Source organism: Prionailurus bengalensis, chromosome B3, assembly GCF_016509475.1.
Source record: "Prionailurus bengalensis isolate Pbe53 chromosome B3, Fcat_Pben_1.1_paternal_pri, whole genome shotgun sequence".
Taxonomy (NCBI): domain Eukaryota; kingdom Metazoa; phylum Chordata; class Mammalia; order Carnivora; family Felidae; genus Prionailurus; species Prionailurus bengalensis.
Window position 1 is genome coordinate 137,521,393 of NC_057355.1, and position 20,409 is coordinate 137,541,801.

The following is a 20,409-nucleotide window of genomic DNA, read 5'->3' on the forward strand; positions in this document are numbered from 1 at the left end:
CCGAGACCACTATTCCCTCCTCTACCCTGCCACACTACCTCAGTGGCCCACAAACATGGGCAACTTACTCTGAAAGTCCCGGTACCCCTCGGTGAGCTGGAGCCATTTAAAACGTGCTCGATTTGGCAAAGAGACCCCGGGGTTGGTCAAACTTAGGTTTGAATCCCAGATGCCACCAACTAGCGGGCAGACCCTGGCTCAGATGACGACATCATCTCTCTGAGGGCCAGTCTTCTAGTCACAGAACAGTCCTGGAGACCCTCTATGTGACACGCGGCACAGAGCTTGCCACATAGTAGGTGCTCGTTAAATGTCGGTAACAGTCACGTGCCCCGAGTCCTGGGCCTGAATCGGGCAGGGTGCCCCGCCGGCAGCAGCAGCAACGGCCCCTACCTGCCTTCTCCTTGATGACAGCCCAGTCCTCGAAGCTGTCGATGTGCTCCTTCAGCCGCGAGCAGAGATGCACGTTGCCTACGTAGTCCAGGAGGACGTCGATGATGGGCCCTGCCCAGCGGCTCATCTCCGGGGCAGACAGGATCTCGCAGAACTGGAAGACATCACACACTGTGGCCGGGGCACCCGGGACCAAAGGCAGCGCCTCTGTGAGCACATCGGTCGGGGGACCCGAGGCCGGGGAGAGCAGGTGTATTCGAGGACGGACACTGGGCATGCCCATGGCAGGATCCAGTTCTACCGGCCCTCGCCCCTCTCCTCAACACAGCCTCTGCTGCCACGAGCGGAAGGCGGGCAGCTGGGACATCACCTCTCTAAGCCTCAACTTCCTTGTCTGGAAAATGGGACTATGACAACTGGAGGGTTATTTTTTACGGGAATTAAGGTAATGTGAACATCACCTTCCTTGCACGCAGCAAGTGGCCCTGCAATGATTCCCATCAACCACTACATTGATCTCCAAGAGAACGGTGTTTCTCACCTCCTTTTCATCTCAAGTTCGGACTTTTTAAGTCACCACCACGGCCACGTCCTGCCTCTGGGTCCCTCTTTGCACCTCGTCTGCTCTTAGCCAATCTGCTCTCACCTCCATCCCCATCGGGGTCATTCAACATCATATTCCGGGCGCAGGTTTGCTGTGGGTGATGAACCCCTCAGTCTCCCACATTCCCTGCTCCGCTGTTGTTTCCTTAAATACCCCCCAGACCGGGGAGCAAAACAAAGGACGCAACCCGTGCACGGGAGCCACTGAGCTCTGCTGCCTCTGAAGCACGCCGGCCACGGGGTTCCACGGCCTGCGGGGTGTGCGGACCGCGATGCGTCCCCCCCACCCCCTCCCCGGGCTCCGAAGGGCATCCGCCACCAGGCCACCCTGGCGCGTGCTGGGCCTGGGAAGCGCGCCCCCGCCTACCTGCACCACGCCGGGCGCCTTATCCGTGGCGGGCGCGTCCCTGAAGCGGCTGGAGGGCGGCGGGACGGGCGGGTGCGGGCCGTTGCCGTACAGGCACGAGAAGCAGGGCTCGCCGTCGCAGCCGAGGTCCATGAGGAACTTGAGCAGCGACAGGTACTTCATGGCGAACATGATGGTGGCGGGGAAGGCGGTGGGGTGCGTGGCGATGTAGGCGTCGATGTTGGCGCCGTGGTCCAGCAGCAGCTGCATGGTGCGCAGGCAGCCGTGGCGGATGGCCACGAGCAGGGGGCTGATGACGTCGCGGTTGGGGTCGGCGCCGGCGAGCAGCAGCAGCTCGGTGGCGTACACGTTGTTGTTGACCACGGCGAAGTAGAGCGCGGAGCTGCGGCGGTCCTCGTAGAGGCGCGCGCGCTCGGGCGCCAGCGGCGCGTTCACGTCGAAGCGCGCGCCCAGCAGCGCCTCGAGCACCGCGTCGTGGTTGCGCTCGGCCGCCAGGTGCAGCGGGCTGATGCCGCTCCGGCGCACGCGCGTGCGGCTGGTCACCGGCAGCAGCATCTGCACGATCCTGCGGGTGGGGCGGGCAAGCCGGGGTCACGGGGCGGCCCGGCCGGCAGGGGGCGCCGAGGGTCCAGGCCGGGCCGCTGGGGACTACCGTGTGAGGAGGCAGTGGCCCACCAGCGGGGGGCGCCGGGGAGCCAGCCGGTCCCACAATGACCGCTTTGGGAAGGACGGGTCTGCGGCTATCCCCGCTTTGCAGATCAGGGAAACTGAGGCTCCGAGAGCTTCGACCACCTTCCCGAAGTCACAGAACCAGGAAGGGGTGGAGCTAGGCTTCACTCTCAGAACCCATGGCCTCCGAAGTCCTACCTCTGAAAGATCTCAGCCCGACTGGCCTGTGGTTTCAAGAATTTCCTGCTGACTTATTTCAGGGTAAAGAGTGTTCCCCATTCCCAACTCATTCCCTGAAGGAATGGACCGGAAGGCCCACAGACCTGATGCAGGAGGCAGTGGAGCCCGTAGTGAAATTTGGAGCTAGAAGTTTGGCACCTGCCCTGCCTGGGTGGGGCGGGGGAATAGGGGGACAGTGACAGTCCTATCCGAGAGCTCACAGCGTCCCAGGAGACAGCTAAAGGATTTACAAACACAGTTTGGTTTAATCTTTTCCACAACCCATAAAGTCCGTCTCATCATTCCCATTGTGCTGATGAGAAAGCTGGAGGCTCAGAGAGGTTGACGGACTTGTCCAGGCCGTATATCGGGAAAGGCAAACCAAGAAATGTACCCCCTTCCTGCCCCAGGGCTGCGCCGTCCTGCATCTCTGTGGAGCCGCCAGGTCCTGGGGGACAGGAACGGATGAATGTATTTGGCGTGGACCACTCCTGCGCTCGGCCCCGGTCAGCCCTTGGTGACCACAGAGTCCCTTCCCCTCTCCTGTGAGTCTCAACACCTCTCTCCCTGAAGCCTAACTCGAGTCTCTCCCAGGCTGTCTGCCTTGCCTGTGGCCTGGAGAGGGTTGGTCAGGTACTGCTGAGGCTGGAGATTCCTGTGATCCCTGGCTTTGCTCTCTCCTGAATCAGACACTGCTCTTAACATTTCATCTGCATTCATCTATTATATCTTCCCAGTAGCCCTGTGAGCTAGTACGTGTGCTGTCTTAGTTTACAGATGAGGAAACAGAAGCCCAGAGAGGGTATGTGACTTGCACAAGAACACACAGCCAGTCAGTGACGGAGCCAGGGTTTGAACCCAGGCAGTCTGATTCCCCAGGCCACACTCTCGACCCCTGCCGTACGTCTTGTGTCGCAGGCAGGGTGACAGCTGATAGGTCACAGAGTTTGGCGTCCCCGCGCATTAACTTGCCTGCCCCAGTTTACCTTCACTGCAGCCCTGTGGGATAGCCTGAGGTCTGTGACCTTCCTTTTGACAGATGTGATTCAGAGAGAGGAGGCAACTCATCAAAGGTAGTAAAGCAATTCTGGGGGCTCTTGACCCCTTGTATTACTCTCTTCCCCTAGACCGCTGCCACCTGTAAGAACGAGCTTCCGCCACTGACCCCAATCCATCCAACCCTTGCTGACAGGTGACTTCCCAGCCCCATGTGGCCACCAAGGAGGTGGCCGTGGTGAGGCAAGCAGGTGCCACCAGGCCTGTTCCCATGCCTCTCAGCCTCCTGGCATGCTGGCTTTGCGGCTTCCTGGAAATCTCATGCCAGTGATCTCCTGCTAAGATCTCAGCGGAAAGTATTATTATTGTTAGCGACACCGTGTTTGCCTAAAATCTGCCCCTAAAACCTCAAAAGGAAATTCACACACCCAGGGGGGCTAATTGCCTCCTAATTTCTATTTGTGCAGGCGCAGGAGGCCTGACCTCACTCTGTAGAGGTGCTGGTCAAAGGCAGGGCTGGGGCCTCGCCCTGGACCACAGCCATCACCAACAAATGCTCCCTAACAGCCGTGGCATGCCCAAGCCCGGGAAAGAACAGCGAGAGAGACTGCCCTGGGGCCGCTGGCCAGATGGGGCTGGCATCCCCGGCAGGTCACAGCTGGCCTCCAGCAATGCCCTGCCCAACCAGGGGAAAGCGGCAGGAATGTGGGAACATGACTAGCGTCACCTACAGTCCCAGAAACGTCATCCTAATAACACAATAAAGTCATCTTAATGTACGCTTCCGTAGGACTTTGCAGAGTAACTAATATGCCCTGCAGGACAGGGTCTGGAGATCAGCCTGTCTAGCCCTCCCATTTTATAGGGGGTGAAACTGAGGCCCCGGGCATGGGGTGAGGAAGAGGGTGAGATTGGATTGGAGGCGGATGACAAAGCCAGGGCAGAATGTAGGTGTCCAGAATTCCCAAGGCCAGGCCTTTCCGTGATGCCTCACTCCCCCAGCCCCAGGGAGTGGCCGCGTTGGTGGCCCTGCCACAAATCATCACTCCTTTTCCCCAGCATGTGTTGTGGGACAGAGGGCTGGAGGATGAGGAGGTGATCCCATTGATCTGAGTCTCTCTACTTCTCGCACAGGCAGGTCCTGGGGCCACAGGGCTCAAAGTGTACCTCATGAAGAGGAACAAAGCTGACCACGGCCCAGTAGAACCTTTGGTGTCTGGGAGGCCAGGTTCCCTGCGCCCCCCCACTTCTCCCTTCCCTGGGGCAAGAGCCACACCCACCAGCTTAAGCCCTGAGACCAGACCAGACCCAGCTCAGGGCTATTTCAAGGAGGCCTAGAGCAGCAGCTGGCCAGGTGACCTTGGACCCCAGTCACAATAACTGCCCCCCCCCCCCGCCTTGTTTCTAGGACCCACCAGTAAATGAGTCCAACTTTCTCTGTCCCAGACAGCCTCACTGTCTTTTCTCCAGGCCCCGGGTCCCCACCCAGGATTCTGGTGTCCTCAAGGCTGCTGCCCTGGTTCCAGTGTCCTGCCTGAATTTTAGCCCAGTGATAGGGAACAGAGCAGAGAGCTTCGAGTCAAAGCAAGCTGCCCCTGGCGGTGTGGGGTCCCACATGGGGCTGTGGACCTGGGTTGCACCACCGGTGTCGTCTGTCGGTGCTGGGCCATCTCAGGCCTGTCACACTCAACCTCTCTGAACCACGTGTGTAACAGGGAGGTAATTAATCACGACAAGAGTGATGATGACGATGGTGACGATGATAGCTGCCCTTTAGGGAGCCCCTGTGAATTGTTGGGAGCACCCCACCCTCCTAAATAATATTACTGAGCATTTGCTCTGTGCCAGGCACCATTCAAGGTACTTTACTCACTGACCTCATTTATCCTGGAAGTGACCGTATGAGCTAAGGACTTTATCGCATTCACTCGTCGTAACAACCCAGCAAGGTGGGATCCCTCTGCCCCGGTTACAAAACACAATTGACTGATACCTTTCCCTGAGGCTGGTCTTCAGGATAAAATGAGATCACTCGAGTAGTAGGGACCCCATAAACGGTGGCCGTTGATGTCTTGACCACCGTGGTGACTGCAGCCCACTTGCCCTGCACACGCAGCACGCGGGCATTCTGGGTCACGAGGTCACGGTGGAGTGACCTTTGTCAGCGTTGGGTGTAATTTGATTGCAGACTAGACCTGCGCAAGGGAGCCAGTCACCCACAGATGGCTCAGCTGCCAAAACCACCGGGCTGCACTGTGGTGACCCTGCCGTGTGTGTGTGTGTGTGTGTGTGTGTGTGTGTATTTTGGAGGGGAGAGACTGCCTCTTCTCTGAGCCCAGGTGATGCTCATGCTGAAGCCAGAAAAGACTCCACCAGTGGAGGAACCTGCCTGTGGACATTCCCAAGGGCACAACAGGACTCTTGCCCGCGAGGGACCCTTCTAGGCGGATGTGTACCTCTTGTCCTGAGGTACTAGGAGCTGGAGCAGGGGTGCAGACCGCCAGCTCTCCATTAGGACTCAGAGCAGCTCAGCGGATCCCCACGATGCAGACTTCTGGGCCCTGCCATCCAGGGCCTGATTCAGCAGGTCTAGGGAGGAGCCCCAGAGTTCCCTTTTAATTAATAGGGATACTAACTTGCTTGTGAATGTGCCTTATAATCTGCCTTTTAATTTAATGTATTTCATGTTCTCTATCCTCCCTTTTTCCAAAAAGAAAAAAAAAAAGTTTTAAGTGGTTTGCAAAGGTGATAGAGATTAGAAGTAAAAGAGAAAGAATAGTTAAACACAAGGGCATCAGAAGCGAGGCCCAAAAGGTAAGTTGTATGCCAGCCACAAAAGGCACCCTAAAAGAATGGTTCTGTCCCACACTGTGCGGTGAAATCGTCTGGGCAGCTTTTAGAGACCCTGAAGGCCCAGCCCAGCCGGCTTATATCAGAATCTCTGGGGTGAGTGAGGCCCAAACATCAGGGTTTTTAGAGCCCTTTAGTGGGGTGTGGGTGGGGCTCCAGTATGTAGCCAAGACTGAGAATCTCTGGTCTTAGTGCTATTCTAAATTCAATTTGAAAGATGTCTGGGGCACCTGGTCTTGTCCAACACAGACCATTTCTTAATAGATCTGTCTTTGGTGGGGCGCCCGGGTGGCTCCGTGGGTTAAGTGTCCAACTTTGGCTAAGGTCATGACCTCACCGTCCTTGAGTTCGAGCCCCGCGTCGGGCTCTGTGCCGACAGCTCAGGGCCCGGAGCCTGCTTCGGATCTTGTGCCTCCCTTTCCCGCTCGTGGTCTGTCCCTCTCTCTCAAATACAAAAACATAAAAAAAATTTTTTTTAAATCTATCTTTGGTGTTGAGCTTTAATCTCATAAGGTGCCTTTGCTAAACTGGAAATGAAATAGAAGATAAAAGCCTCGGGTTAAATGTCCTACAGAGATGGCATCATCTGGCGAGCACAGAGACCAGCTACTGGGTGCTGCTTTCCATGCTATAGGTGGGCAGGGCGTTTTGGCAGGTGGCCGAGAGCGGAATGCCCATGGAATGTCACATCAAATCCCTGAGCCGCTCATGGGAGGTCAGCGCGGAGAGGGCCATTAATGCCGCATGCCCAAGGAGTGAAGTGCCCGGGACTTGCCTGGCCATGGGCCCTGCGGCAGAAGCTGCTGGGAACACGGCTTTAAACCTTTGTTGGGCAGCCCTCAAAAGGGGCCTGGCCCCTCTCAGTCTTGGGGAGCAGAGGGAAATGGGGCCTGGGAATGGAGGGTGGGTAACCAGGGAAATCGCTCTGAGAGTCATGAATCCGAAGCAGATTTGGGGGGAACACAAACTGTCCATATAGGAGGTTCCGGAGAGGACCCGCCTTGCTCCCTAGTCATTCTTAGGTGCTCCTTCAACCTCTCCTCCAGCTGGGGCCAGACTGCCAACATCGGGGTCCACTTGAGGCATCTGGGTGTGATCGAAGGATGCCAAGGGACAGTCCCCGCCCTGCCACTCTCTGGCAAGCCACTTCCCATCTCTCTCCTCTACAAAATCAGGAGTTGTATGAGATCAGCGATTCCCTCAAAGGTGTAGATGGGCTGTATCTGGTCTGCTCAGGGAGCTTTTCAAAGGTAGAGGCTTAGCAGTACCCCCCCCCCGTCCCCACCCCCACCCCCGAAGATTCTGGTTTAGTGGTTCTGGGATTTGTCATTTAACAAATAGCCCAGAATGACTGTGCTCTACAGGCCAGTACAGGGATCCCATGGGCCTGGAGATTCCAGCCCCTTCCTTCTCTTGCATTCTTGGGATCTCTCTCTCCAAGATAAACCACGTTTGTTTCCCGGGACAGAAGGGAAATAACATGTCTTGCCTGTCACCACTGCCTGACTTGGTGCTTTCTCCCATCTCTTGGCTTCACTAAAAACTGAAGGCTCCTCCAACCTGGGAGAGAGTGAGCACAGACCTACTGGGTCCCTGCTGTGTGCCTGGCACTCTGCTGGGCACTTTATTTCCATTCCATAAGCCACATATATCCATTACACTAGTCCTAACAGCAACCCCATGAGGCAGCTGTAACTATTTTACAGAAGAGGAAAACCTTTCTGAGGTTCAGAAACATGCCCCATGGCTTCACCAGGGATTCAAACCCAGGTCCCTGTGACTTGCAGCCTGCCCTGCGGTCCAGAGAAGGCAGGGTCTCCTCTGTGGGGGCAGATTGGGTGGAGAGGGCATCTTTGGGTGGCCTTAGGTACAGACGGCCTGCACAGCAGGGCCTGGGGCTGTGGGGGTCCATCTCTTCGTCTCCACTTCACTCTCTGGGATGTCACTCTCACCCCCTTCTCCCTCTGCCTCAGCAAACACAGCCAACACCCCCACCAACGCACACAGTCTGTGTTTTCCCCTCTTCTCTCTGTCTGATGGCAGGCTGTGTTTCCCAGAGTGTGTCGTCTGGGGTACACGGGATGGAATTTTATGTAAAAAGCTTTTTTTTTAAAATCAGTTGTAAATTGGCAACTTTAGCAATTTAGTAGTGTGATGGATGTTTCCTTCTGAAAACAGATTTTCGGTAAACATGTCTTCAGAAGAAAATACTCAGCAATGAGGGTAGAGACGCCTGAGATCAGGAAGAGAGTCTGTGAACGAAGTTTAGAAAATGCTAGTTGAGTGGCAACTGCCGAGCCCCGGCATCCTTCAAAAGCAGCTGGGGGTCTCTTGCCTCCTTGGAGACTCTTCTGTGACCCCACCAGCTGGGGGTGGTGCACGTTTAACAACTGGCTCTATGGGGAGCAAAGGGGGCCCTGATATGTTGTGGCCAGCAATTTCCGTGGTGTAAACATTCCCACCATGGCCAATTTCCAGCTGCCCGTGTGCACAGTCGGCTCCCGTGAGCGGGTTCGAGTCGGCTCTAGCACACCTCTGCCTCCGGGCCCCCTGAGTCCCTCTCCTCCAGGGCTGCTATGGAGCCCAGCTCTCCACACTCTTCCATTATGTCATGAGTTCGTGTGTGTGTGTGTGTCTTCCCTCCCCCGAGATCACTCCCGGAGAACTTAAACTTCTCTCGTCTTAATCCAAGTGTGCAGCAGATAGTAAATGCTCAATAAAGCCTAGCCACTATCATTGGCACTGTCTGTGTTATTGTATCATTGGCACTATTCAGATTATTGGATGTATCCCCTACGTGCTTGCTAACGGCCTGAGAGGCTATCTTTTTCATTTTTATTTTTTTAAGTAGGCTCCATGCCCGGCGTGGGGCTTGAACTCACGACCCTAATTTCCAGAGCTGGATGCTCTACCGACCGAGCCGGCCAGGCACCCCCTCAGAGGTTACATTTGCACCCCCAACAGAAATATCCCTTGGCCCCGACTCCTATCCTTCCCCCTGAGTGCAATTCCTGTAGAAGCGACTTTTGTAGCGGGTCAGTTCTCGCCGCCTGCAAGATGTGTGACCTCGGGCAAGTCACTTGACCTCTTTGTGCCTTAGCTTCCTCGTGTGATGAAATGGAGGTAAAGGCATCTACCTCCAGAGATGTGTTAAAAGGATTGTTAACAGCAGTCAGAGGGTGAAGAAGGTTAATCAGGCGACGCGCTCGAGCTTGCCGGCTACTGGGGAGTCCCCTCCTTTCCACCTGGAAGGCGCCCTCCACCCTGACCCCTCCTGAGCCCCCCCTGGTCCCGTGGGCGGGACGCTCGCGGCCCCCGCTCCAGCGGCGAGCATCGGTGGCAGGGCCCGGGCTGACCTGTAGTTGCCCTTCTTGGAGGCGATGTGCAGCGGGAGCATGCCGTCCTTGTTGGCCTTGTTGGCATCGGCGCCCTGCGACAGCAGAAACTCCACCACATCCTCGTGGTCGTTCTTGCAAGCCTCGTAGAGGGCGGACGCGCAGTCGCTGGCCTGCGTGTTGATGTCGGCGCCTGGCCAAGGAGAAGGCGGATCAAGGAGTGACCAGGGCGGTCACTGTCCAGCACGGTGCCAACCGCCGTGGCGCATTGGATCATGTAACAACCACTCTGCGACCCTGAGACTGGAGGGGGGGGAGGGGCGCTCTCGGAAATGAACAGCTGCCTCGCTGCTGCCGGCATTTCCTGAGCACTTACTACGCGCCAGGCACCCTGCCGTAGGGGAGCTCTCTCTCTTTGCATCCACGGCGTCACTCCACGCAGTCAGTCCCAGCTCTTACGTGCGTGTTGCAGACGAGGACACTGAGCACAGAGGACCCATGCAACTTGCCCCAGGCCGCTGGGGTCATAAGTGCGGAGCCCAAACCTGAACCCCGGGGGGTCTGACAGCGGAAGCCCCGGCAGCTGGTCTGATGGCAGAGGCCATGCTCTTCCCCCTCGCTCCATGTGAAAGCATCCAGACCCTGTTCTGAGGAAGCCACCCAGCTCTAGGAGTGCAGAGCCCCCCAATAAAGAAAGACCCCAAGAACCGCCTTAATTGGGATTTGTCCTCCTCCGCCCTCCATCGCAAGGAATACGAGAGAGATTGCTCCCTGTCCCCTCTGAAGAGGGCACTACAGCCTGCTGAGAGGCAAGGACTCGAGGACAGACCCTATCAGCCTCATTTACAACTTCCCCATCTCCTTCTCAGAGCCCCACAGGTTTCTCTGAGAAAAGAGGTACGGTCTCTTCACCAGTCCCTCCGTATTCTGGAAGGAAAGAGAGCTGAGACAGCAGGAAAGTGTCAGTAAGGGCCGAAGTCAAAAGCATCCGTTAACCACAGCTCTGCTCTGCCTGGGCATTCTGCTTATCTCAGGCTTTCTGGTAATTTTCAATTTTGGTAACTGATTTCTGGTCTAGTGGAAAGAGACGAGAACTAGCTGCCGTTTCTTTTCAGGGCTTGCGAGCCCTGTGGCCTCAGGCAGCCCCTAGGGACCACACTTTTCCCATCTGTAGACCAGAAAGAATAATGCCTACCAGTCAGTGTTGCTTTAAGAAGATAAAACATGTTACTATCTGCTATGGACTGGATATTTGTGTCCCCTCAAAATTCCCAGGTGGAAACTTGATCCCCAGTGCGATGGTGTTAGGAGGTGGGGCCTTTGGGAGGTGCCCAGGTGACGAGGGTGGAATTGTCATGAGTGGGACTAGTCCCCTTACAAAGGAGACCCCAAAGAGCTGCCTTGCGCCTTCCACCACGTGAAGACCCAGGGAGAAGGTGGCCGTCTGTGAACTAGGAACAGGCTCTCACCAGACACCGAATCTGCCGGCACCTTGATCTTGGACTTCCCAGCCTCTGGGACCGTGAGAAATAAATAAGCACCTGAGGCTGTAAGCCCCTCGGCGTATGGTATTCTGTTACAGTGGCCCAAACAAACTAAGACAATCTCCCTGCACAGTGCTGGGCACAGAGAAGGTACTCAGCAAAGGCCGGTTCTCCAGGACGGAAGGGCTGGGGCACAGAGGCTGGCTCTGCCCCCCCATCCCCCCACCCTGAAGGAAAGCCAGTGAACTGGTCCAAGCTCTTGAAGTCAGGCTCCCTGGAAGCCTGGACCCCGCCAGCAAAGCCGCCCGCTCTCACAAGAAAAATATTTGGCCTTAAAAATGGACTCAGCCCACAAAGGGAGCGAGACCCTGACTCAGACTGTCGGCAGGAGAGCTGGACAGATGTTCAGAGTTGGCCGGTTCCCCTTGCCGGCTGAGCACCCTGCCCTTTGCCCAGTCTCCTTGCCTGGGCTCCCAGGACCCTGCCCGTGCTCCTTTGTTCTCATGCGGGTCGGTCCAGATTTGTCCCTGGCTGCAAGGAAGGGCCCTGGGTTTGTTTTCTCAACTGCTCAGGCGCGTGCTGAGTAAGTGGATGTTTATCCAAGCAAAGTCCCACGATGGTAATTCTCGAGGCCTGGGGTAGCATGGCCAAGTGAAGAAGCGTGCAGTTTGGAGTCAAATGCGTGTGGTTGGAACCAGGCTCTGATGTGACCAACCATTTCACCCCTCTGAGCCTCAGTCTCCTTATCTACTGAATGGGATGAGGACACTCTCCACCTCGTATGGCTATGGAGAAAATCCCATTAGCTTATCCTGTGCTCGAGCTTAACACAGAAGGTCCTCCACCAATTACTTCAGCTCAGCCCGAGGGTCTGGCTTGCTCCTGGCCTCTCTGTCGGGAGGGAGGGAGGTTCACCTCCCACAGAGAGAGAAACGAAATCGAAGGGGTTCTCTCGGGAAGAACGGAAGGACAACACCCTTTAGCCAGAACAATGCCTCCCATTGTCCCGGGGTCTTCTGTTCACGATGCGGGCAACATTGTTTTATTTTCTCCCGGTAACGTGACTAAGATTTTCCACGGGCAGAGAGTGCCAAGACCCGGGGTTCAAATCCCAACTCCTCCGCTACTTCGCGGCGAGACCTTGGACAAATCACTTGCCCATCCTGGTCCTTGGTTTCATCACATGTACACTGACTTAGGAGGTGACCTAAATGCTGTCCGAGGTTCCTCCTGGCCTTGAGGTGTGATGTGGGTGGAAAGAGTAGTTGAAGTGTCAGGAGCCCCGGGGTCTGGCTTGTTCCACCACCAGTTTGCTACGTGACTGCAGATAAGTCACTTCCCCTTCCTGGGCCTCCGATTCCGCATTCGGAAAATGAGGATGTTGGGCTAGATTAGCGACGGCACGTGTTTCACGCCATTCCTCCCGCCCCGGCCTGTGCCTCGTTGCAGGCGTCGCTGGTGGATCCCAACACGCTTCCCACCGAGCTTCCACACAGCCTCAGATCCCTTCTCAACGCAGGCCCCCGACAGGATGCTATTCCCAGGTCAGAGCATGACCTAAGCTCGCCTCCCCTTCGACGTCTGAGGTCCTCCCCGGCGCTGCCCCTCGGGGGCTACGTGACCCGGGGACCCTTAGCACTCACCGTACTTGGCCAGGAACCTCAGGGCCTCCAGCTGCCCGCTCTGGGCGGCCACGAACAAGGGGGTGATGCCATAGGTGTTCTTGGATTCCACCTTGGCGCCTCTGCTCACCAGGATCTCCATGACCTCCAGGTCGTTGCGAGAAACAGACTCGTGCAAAGCGGTCCAGCCTCGGTTGCAGCGGTGGTTGGTGTCCGCGTTGTACTGCACCAGCATCCTCACCGCCTCCGCGTTCTTGCGCTCACAGGCTGCAGCCCAGGCACAAAGAAGCGAGGTGGTCAGCAGGGCCCTGGCCGGACCCGGCCGGCCGAGACTTCATTCATTTATTTGTCCGTTCACCCGTTCGTCCGCCAGACGTTCCGTCAACAGACATCCACTGGGTCTGTCCCGGGTTCCGGTCCCTGCGCTTTACCCGGGATGCACACCTAAAATAACAGTCTTACTCATAGCAGTAATATTTGCTGGTGTATGTAGCACAGATTAGGTGGCAGGCACTCTGTTCAAAGCACTTTCTGGGCCCCTCCGATATAATTCTCCCAGTCACCTATAAAGGATGTAGTGCTATCACCCCCCCTTGCAACAGAGGAGGAAAATGAGGCACAGAGACGTTAAGCGACTTGCCCAAGGTCACACAGATAGTGGCAGAACAGGGATTCAAACTCAGGCAATCAGGCCCGGCGTCTCTGTCCCTTGGAATGTTCCAGGGTGTCCCTGACTCCTCTCCCTCTCCAGCGCTACAGGCTGCAGGTCCTCTACATCACCAGAGCCAGGAGAGGTGGAGGGTCCCAGAAGCCCCGCTCAAAGCCCTTCCTCAGGCTACACACTTAAACTGAGGTAAAATCTGTCTTCTGCGTACAAGACAAAGTCTTGTCGAGTCTTCTCGATCTGCTCACACCTCCCTCTTAAGCCTCATTGCTTTCTATTTTTATTTTTTTTAATGTCTATTTATTTTTGATAGACAGAGACAGAGCACAAGTGGGGGAGGGGTAGAGAGTAAAGGAGACGCAGAATCCGAAGCAGGCTCCAGGCGCCTGACACGGGGTTCAGACTCATAGACCGTGAGATCATGACCTGAGCCCAAGTCGGATGTTTAACGGACTGAGCCACCCTGGCGCCCCAAGCTTCATTGCTTTCTAGAACCTAGATGCACTGTTGGCTCTGGTCCAGGGTTATCACCAGGGAGGCTGCTGGGCTCTTGTCTAAATTTACCACTTGTTCGAATCAGGCAGGGGTGAGGGCAAGAAGAGAAAGGGGGCTTCCTGGGTAGTGTTTCAAACAGCACCCCAGGCAAAGCTCCCCACCTCTCAAAGCCTTGGTTTTCTCGCCTGTCAGTCAACCAGAGGTAATAAAACCTTCCTGAGGGGTGCCTGGGTGGCGCAGTCGGTTAAGCGTCCGACTTCAGCCAGGTCACGATCTCGCAGTCTGTGAGTTCGAGCCCCGCATCGGGCTCTGGGCTGATGGCTCAGAGCCTGGAGCCTGTTTCTGATTCTGTGTCTCCCTCTCTCTCTGCCCTTCCCCCGTTCATGCTTTGTCTCTCTCTGTCCCAAAAATAAATAAACGTTGAAAAAAAAAATTAAAAAAAAACCTTCCTGAGAGGACCTTGTGAGAGTACTGGGTGAGGGAGTGCATGGAACACTCTAGCACAGTACTTGGCACGTGGGAGAAGTGCACTCAGCACCAGGACCCAAGCCTCGGCTGAGAATTGCCCAGTGCTCTGGAAGCTCCCTTTGGGCAGCTCGGCCTCTAGGTGATGGCTCTGGTGCCCGGGGAGACACGACTTCTGAGAAACACTCCCATCTCGGGTCTACAGTGGACCCAGTTACCAGCTGCCAGGCACCTGCTTCCCGTGGAATATTCCAGGTACTGGATACCAGTCACACAGGAAAGCAGGGATGTCTGTCGTTTTTCAAAGTGTAAAGGCCCTCTCATATTTGTATGTGCAAGACCCAAGCCTGATTGCTTAAGCCCGTGGGCATGAACTGGACGCTTTATAATGTCATAGTTTAGCATATGAACTGTGAGGCAGCTAGCTTGCTGAGTTTAAATCCCAGGTCTGCCCCTTGCTAGCATGTGTGAAATCCTGGGTGCCTCATTTCATGTCTCTGTGCCTTAGGTCCTCATCTATAACATGGAGATACCTCCCATGTAATGCCCGTCTCCTGTGTAGATGGATATTAGGGTTAAATTGAAGAACAGTGCGTGGCACAGAGTAAACACTCAGTAAATACCAGCTATTACGATGATTCAGATTTTGCTAGAGATGACAGTGTCCTCGGGTGATGTATTGAATGAGCCAGGCTAAGTTTCTGGTTTGTTTTAAATGTCCCGGAGGTACAGATTTTCTTTCTTACCTCTTTGCCTCTGCCTATGCTGTTCCCTCTGCTTGTCCAGCTGGACACAGCCTCCTGTTCCAGCTCAGCTCCGACGCCCCCTTTTGTGGGTGCTCACCCCCAACGCTAGAGCCCTCCCCGATGCTCCCAGGTGCATCATGCCGAGCTCTTTGTTGCCTGGCTGTTTATGTTGTCTGTGTGTCGCTGCCCACTGGGCTGGGAGAGCGCTGGGGCACCGATCATAGCTTTTTGTTTCTGGGCCCTCAGCGCTCCTCGGCGTGCCGGGGCCCACAGGAAGACTTGGGTAGCGTGGCCCGTAGACATCCGCCCTTCACAGGAGACCCCTGGCTGGGGAGAAGGGGGGCTAGGGAGGGAGTTATGCACTTTGGGAGCGATGTTCCCAATTGTCCACCTACCCTCTGGACCCTTCCCCAGGGAAGGCCACTGTGGGGGGGCTCACCTTTGTAGAGCGGGGTCTCTCGGGACTTGTTGGAGATGTCAGGCTCGGCGCCAGCCTGGAGGAGGAATTGGAGGCAGTCCAGGTGTCCCCTGCACGTCGCCAGGTAAAGGGCCGTTTCCTCCTGCAGGGTGCGCTGGTCGATGACTGCAGGGTATGCTGGGGAGAACAGACAGGGAGTTCGTGAAGGGGGAAGACGCTCCCACCTTCCCAACTTCTGCCCAGTTCCAACGACAGACATGTGTGGCATCCACCTAAATATACCATCCATCCTTTGGCCCTGGACTCCGTTGCTCTCACGGGGCTGCTTCAGCTTCCCACTTGTATTATCTCAGCTTAGATGCCACCTCCTCTGGGAAGCTTTCCCTGGTTGAACCCCTCTCCCTCTCTGAATGACCCTGTCCTTTCCCACCAGCCACGGCCAGAAGCTCCGCCTCCTACAACTGGTTCTGCCCTAGAGTATGGCGGGCTGTCTGGGGCTCATGCTCCTTCAGGGCAGAGGTAAGTCCTGTCCGCAAGTGTTACCTTATCCACATCTGGCTTGGGGGCAAGGCGAGGCTCCGAGAGGAGGCATGATTTGCCCAGGTTCCCACAGCTGTGGGGGACAGCCTTGGCGGGGCATAGGCACAGCTGCGGTATTTTCCACACCACATCAGCCCCTGGAACATTCTGGAACAAGCTGGCAGTGGCTCTCCCAAAAGTCAGCCCTCCCCCACTCCTTTTCTAGGAATTAGGCTCTGCTGTCCTGAAAGGCCCAGAGCGGTGGCGGCAGGGCGGGTGGGGACAAGCCACTTTTCTCTCCCAGCGTGGTGACTTTAACTCTGCCACGGGGGTAAGAATCCTGCCTCTCACCCTCCCCCTGCCCAAGACAGTTGACGCTCCGGAAAAGAAGGAGCCCCACCCCCAGTCCTGTTCCCAGCCCTGGCTGCACCCGGAGCCGCGGCCTCACCTTGCTGCAGGGCCTTGAGGCAGCTCAGCTGGCCGTAGTAGGCCGCCTCATGCAATGGCAGCCAGCCCTCCTTGTTGGGCTCTGCGAGGTTCTTGCCCGCCTTGATCATAGCCTTCAAGGCCTCTTCATCACCTTCCTTGATGGCCTTCAGCACCGGGTCCACAGGCCTGTGACAGCAAGGGGCGGGGCACTCCTCAGGATCCAGGCGGCAGAGGAGGGGCGGGCCGCTTGTCTCCCCACAGGGAGAGGGAACGCGGGGCTGCTGGTGGCCGGGGGCAGTGCTGGCTGTGGGACCACTCGGTCCTGCTTGGCCCCTGCTGGTCTGGAACAGGTGCTCAGCCCCCTGCCGGCAGTGTCCTCCTCAATAAGGAGAATAATCCTTCCTAAACCACATGGGCGTGCCCTGGAACTCGGCCCCGACCTTGGCCCTGACCTTGGCCCCTCTGGCTTATCCATCCACCAGCTATCCATCACAGCTTCCTCAGGCCTGTCAAGCGCGGCCCGCAGGCCCAGGTCAGCCTCTCCCTGCCTCCGGTCATAAGCCCTCATGTAACCACTGGCCTTTGCGTGTCTCTGAACAGTTATTTGATGCTGTGTCCCCGATGGACTATGAGTCCCAGGAAGACAGGGACAGCGCCTTTATTTCTTCCATCTCTCATGATTTCATTCTCAGGGCCTAGCTCAGTGTCTGGTCCATAATAGGTACTCAATAAATATTCAAAGAAAGGAAAGAAAGAAAGAAAGAAAGAAAGAAAGAAAGAAAGAAAGAAAGAAAGAAAAAGGCAGAGAGGAAAGGAAGGAGAGAAAGGAAGAAGGAAGAGGAAGGAAAGACGGAAGGAGGGAGGGAAGGAAGGAAGGAAGGAAGGAAGGAAACTTCCAGAAGCTAACGATTATTTCACTCGTTCATCTCTTCTATTTCCTTCCATTTCCAAAAAGATGACCTCTCCCCTACTAGCATTTTGCTTGCTTCTTTGGGAATTTTATTTGTATCTTGTTCAAAACATTCTTTGCAACGGCCTCCTTTGTGCATTTGGAGGACAAACTGGCCTATACAAGTAAATGTGGGGGCTCCGGTCGAGCCTTGCCAGTGTTTGGTCCCCCTGCGAGCAGCCCAGGACCCGGGGTCCTTCCACGCCTTTATCTCCAAGTGGGCACCATGTAGGGAAAGTCTACGACACATGGCAGGCTCGTTCACTTCCACAGATGGAAACTGAGGGTCTCTTTTAGATGGGGCTCCTTGGTGGCCAAAAGAAAATTAGGGAAGGAAGCCCTCTGTCCCTGCGCCTTGCAGGGCTGCATTTAATGTTACACTGAGACCACGTCTACCAAGAGGATTCGGGCAGACAGTGCCGGCCCCCAGACGGATGGATAACTGAGCTGTTTCAGTGCAGTGTGCTAGCACTTACCGGGAACCTTTGGGGCCAGTTTGCACATCAAGCAGCTTTGAGACGAGAGTCCCTCAGAGGGGGGCTCTTTCCAGTGAGCATGTCTCTGGGGTCTTCCCTTCCTTGTTCCTCACCCTTTACCCTCACCCCTAGAAGCTTTAGCTGCTGAAAGACTTCCATCCTTGAAGGACTAATACATATGAAGCCTGCACAGTCTTAAACTTCTGAATGTCCGAGAGATTTCAGGGCTACTATGAATGACAACTTCTTTGCTACTTCACTCATGCATTCATTCATTCATTCACTGAGCTCCCTTCCCTCCACCCTTGCGTCAGTGAGGACCAGGACAGCTGTGAGTCCCAGACCCACTCCTGGGGAATGTTCTGCATAAGTGCTCCCATTTCCTAGATGGAGAAGGTGAGACCGGAGGCAGGCCTTGTTCCCAGGGCACTCACCCACGTCAGGGGGCAGGATGGGCCCCGAGGGTCCACGGGGCCGGCCCCTTGACCCTCCCAGCTGCTTCCTCCGTCGTGAGCGGCACTTCCTCCTGACTTTCAGCCCCTCCGGTTATTAATAGCTTCAGAGCACAGATGCCGGTTAAGTTACAGACCCACGAGCAAACGGGGCAACTGACCAGATAAGCCCCGAAGTCCCCATCAACGCCATCACTACCACCTTGGTGAGTTCTTCTGCCAGAGCAGCCCCTGCTGGCGTCAGGAAGAGCCCCGCTGGGTATGTATCCCGGCTCCCCTGGCAGGTCTCCCGTGGGACCCCAGCTGAAGGGGAAGAGAGGAGGGCTGGCTGTTCTCGTGGACGGGGCGGGGGGTGGGGGTGGGGGATGCGCAGTCTCATGAGAACACTCCCAGGACCTGCCGCCCAGCCTGGCTCTCGTCCAGCTGTGGTGCAAGGACCCTGAAGCTCTCGGGCGCACATGCCGACTGCTGCTCTAGGAGCTCAGCCAAAGCCCCGCCCTGAGGTAGGGGGAGGCTGCTGGGGGTGTCAGACCATCAGAGACCGAGGAGCTAGACACGACCCCGGAGGCCGCTCTGTCCTCTCCAACCTTCTCTCACAGAGAAGGGAGATTCAGAGAGGGACAGCGACTCACAGGCAGCCACACAGGAAGGGGCAGCCGTGCCGAGACCAGAGTCTGGGGCGCCCTTTTCCAGACCGTCAGAATTCCACCCACAGCCCCAAGGAAGCCGGGGCGGCAGGGTTTGAAAAGAGCTGGGAAGAGACTCAAAACACTGGCCCATTGCCTCCTCCCCTCTCTGCAACATAACTGGAGCAAGGAGGTAGGGGTTCCCGCGACGGGGGGCCCCTCTTTTGCTTTTAGCTGCTTCTGGGGTCGATACAGGGGGGCGGAGAAGGGGCAGCACGGATCTGTTTTCCAAGGACGCACCTAGCCCAGCACCCTGGTGCCGGGCACACAGAACCCCTCCTGCAGCCCAGATTATTTCTGGATTTTACCGCCTGGCACTGAACAAATACAGGCAACGAGGCAAAACAAAGACCACGGGCGTGAGCGTTGTAGATATGCTCAGATACACCCATGGTGACGCAGGGGGGAAACTGAGATAAACAGAAGGTGCGGCTGACTCATCAGCTTCGGCTCGGAGTTCCTCTGGGCTTTTGTGGGGGGGGTCCTAGGGCCGTCTTCCACGGGGCTGCTCCGTCCCCCGGGGCCCACGTGGGGGGCATTGCGGGCTCAGTCACAGGCACAGCCCCGCTGACAGTCTTGAACTGAGTCTGTGACTGCTAAGCTCAGCTCAGCTGGGTCTCAGGGGGGACACACGTGGGAGTGGTGTGCCCGGGAGGTCCCTCCAGGATGCCCCCCTTCCTGGGGTCTGCTTCCCACTCCCCACCCCCCGCTAACCCTAGGTGGAAGAGTGAACTTGCACGGTCTCGGGGGCTGGGGGTCACTTACGCCAGCTGGGAGTTCCTGTATTTCTGCATGACCCCTTGGAACAGGCCCATGGGGCCCGAGGCAGGCGAGTTCTCAGGAGGCACAGTCGACCTGGAGGGTGCAGGGCAGGAGTGAAAGAGGGAAAAATACTCTGCATAAGAGAAGCGGGTCATGGCCGGAGGCAGGATCCAGGATGGAGGGATCGCAAGGGGAAAGACTGACAGACAGACACAGGGCTCTGAACCAAAGCAGATGGCCGGGTCCTCTCTGTGTGCTGGACACAGCTGCTGTGTCTCCGGATTATTTTTGGCCCTTGGAGGAAGCCCTGGGAGATTTAAATGACCATATAAGACAACAATGAGGTTAACCTCATCCCCGCCCCCACGGCCCCCTCCCCAGCCAACCCCGCAGGAGGCAGATACGAAGCAAGGTGACATTCTTCACCAGAGAGGATGTGAGAAGAGTCAGCGGCAGGTCCCTGGATGGAAGGGGCTCAGTCTCGGGCTGGCCAGGCTGGGTCCCAACAGGGATGGGCAAGAGGTTCTTGGAGGTTGCCGGGGGGACAAGGGAGCGTGGCTGGGAAGCCAAACCAGGTCTGGACTCCCGCATCCACCTCACCGGGTCCTCGTTAGATGGTCCTGCTGTCCCAGGAACACGCAGGACAGAAGTTACAGCAAAAGGCCATCGGGGGGGCCAGGGCTTGGAGTCAGACGGACACAGGTTCAAATCTAGGCTCTGGCACTCTCCGGCCCTGTGACCTCAGACCGGTTGAGCTTTTCTGGGTTTTAGTTTTCTGCATAACCCAGTGTCGGAAGCCGTGAGGCTGGA

General features: G+C 56.5%; 1 protein-coding gene across 4 annotated transcripts in view; it reads right to left on the reverse strand.

Annotated features, from left to right (window-relative positions):
* The window catches only part of ASB2 (ankyrin repeat and SOCS box containing 2), a 42,646-nt gene that overhangs the window by 2,517 nt on the left and 19,720 nt on the right, over positions 1-20,409 (reverse strand). For 3 of the 4 annotated variants that reach the window (XM_043556917.1, XM_043556918.1, XM_043556920.1), the window contains 7 exons: positions 19,603-19,692; positions 16,294-16,460; positions 15,348-15,503; positions 12,560-12,805; positions 9,454-9,625; positions 1,364-1,928; positions 394-547 (listed from right to left, as the gene is read on the reverse strand). In XM_043556917.1, coding sequence (XP_043412852.1) covers positions 394-547; positions 1,364-1,928; positions 9,454-9,625; positions 12,560-12,805; positions 15,348-15,503; positions 16,294-16,460; positions 19,603-19,692 — 1,550 coding nt within the window. Of the gene's footprint in view, positions 1-393; positions 548-934; positions 1,089-1,363; positions 1,929-9,453; positions 9,626-12,559; positions 12,806-15,347; positions 15,504-16,293; positions 16,461-19,602; positions 19,693-20,409 lie in introns of those variants that run through there. The other variant, XM_043556919.1, reaches the window with a different exon arrangement.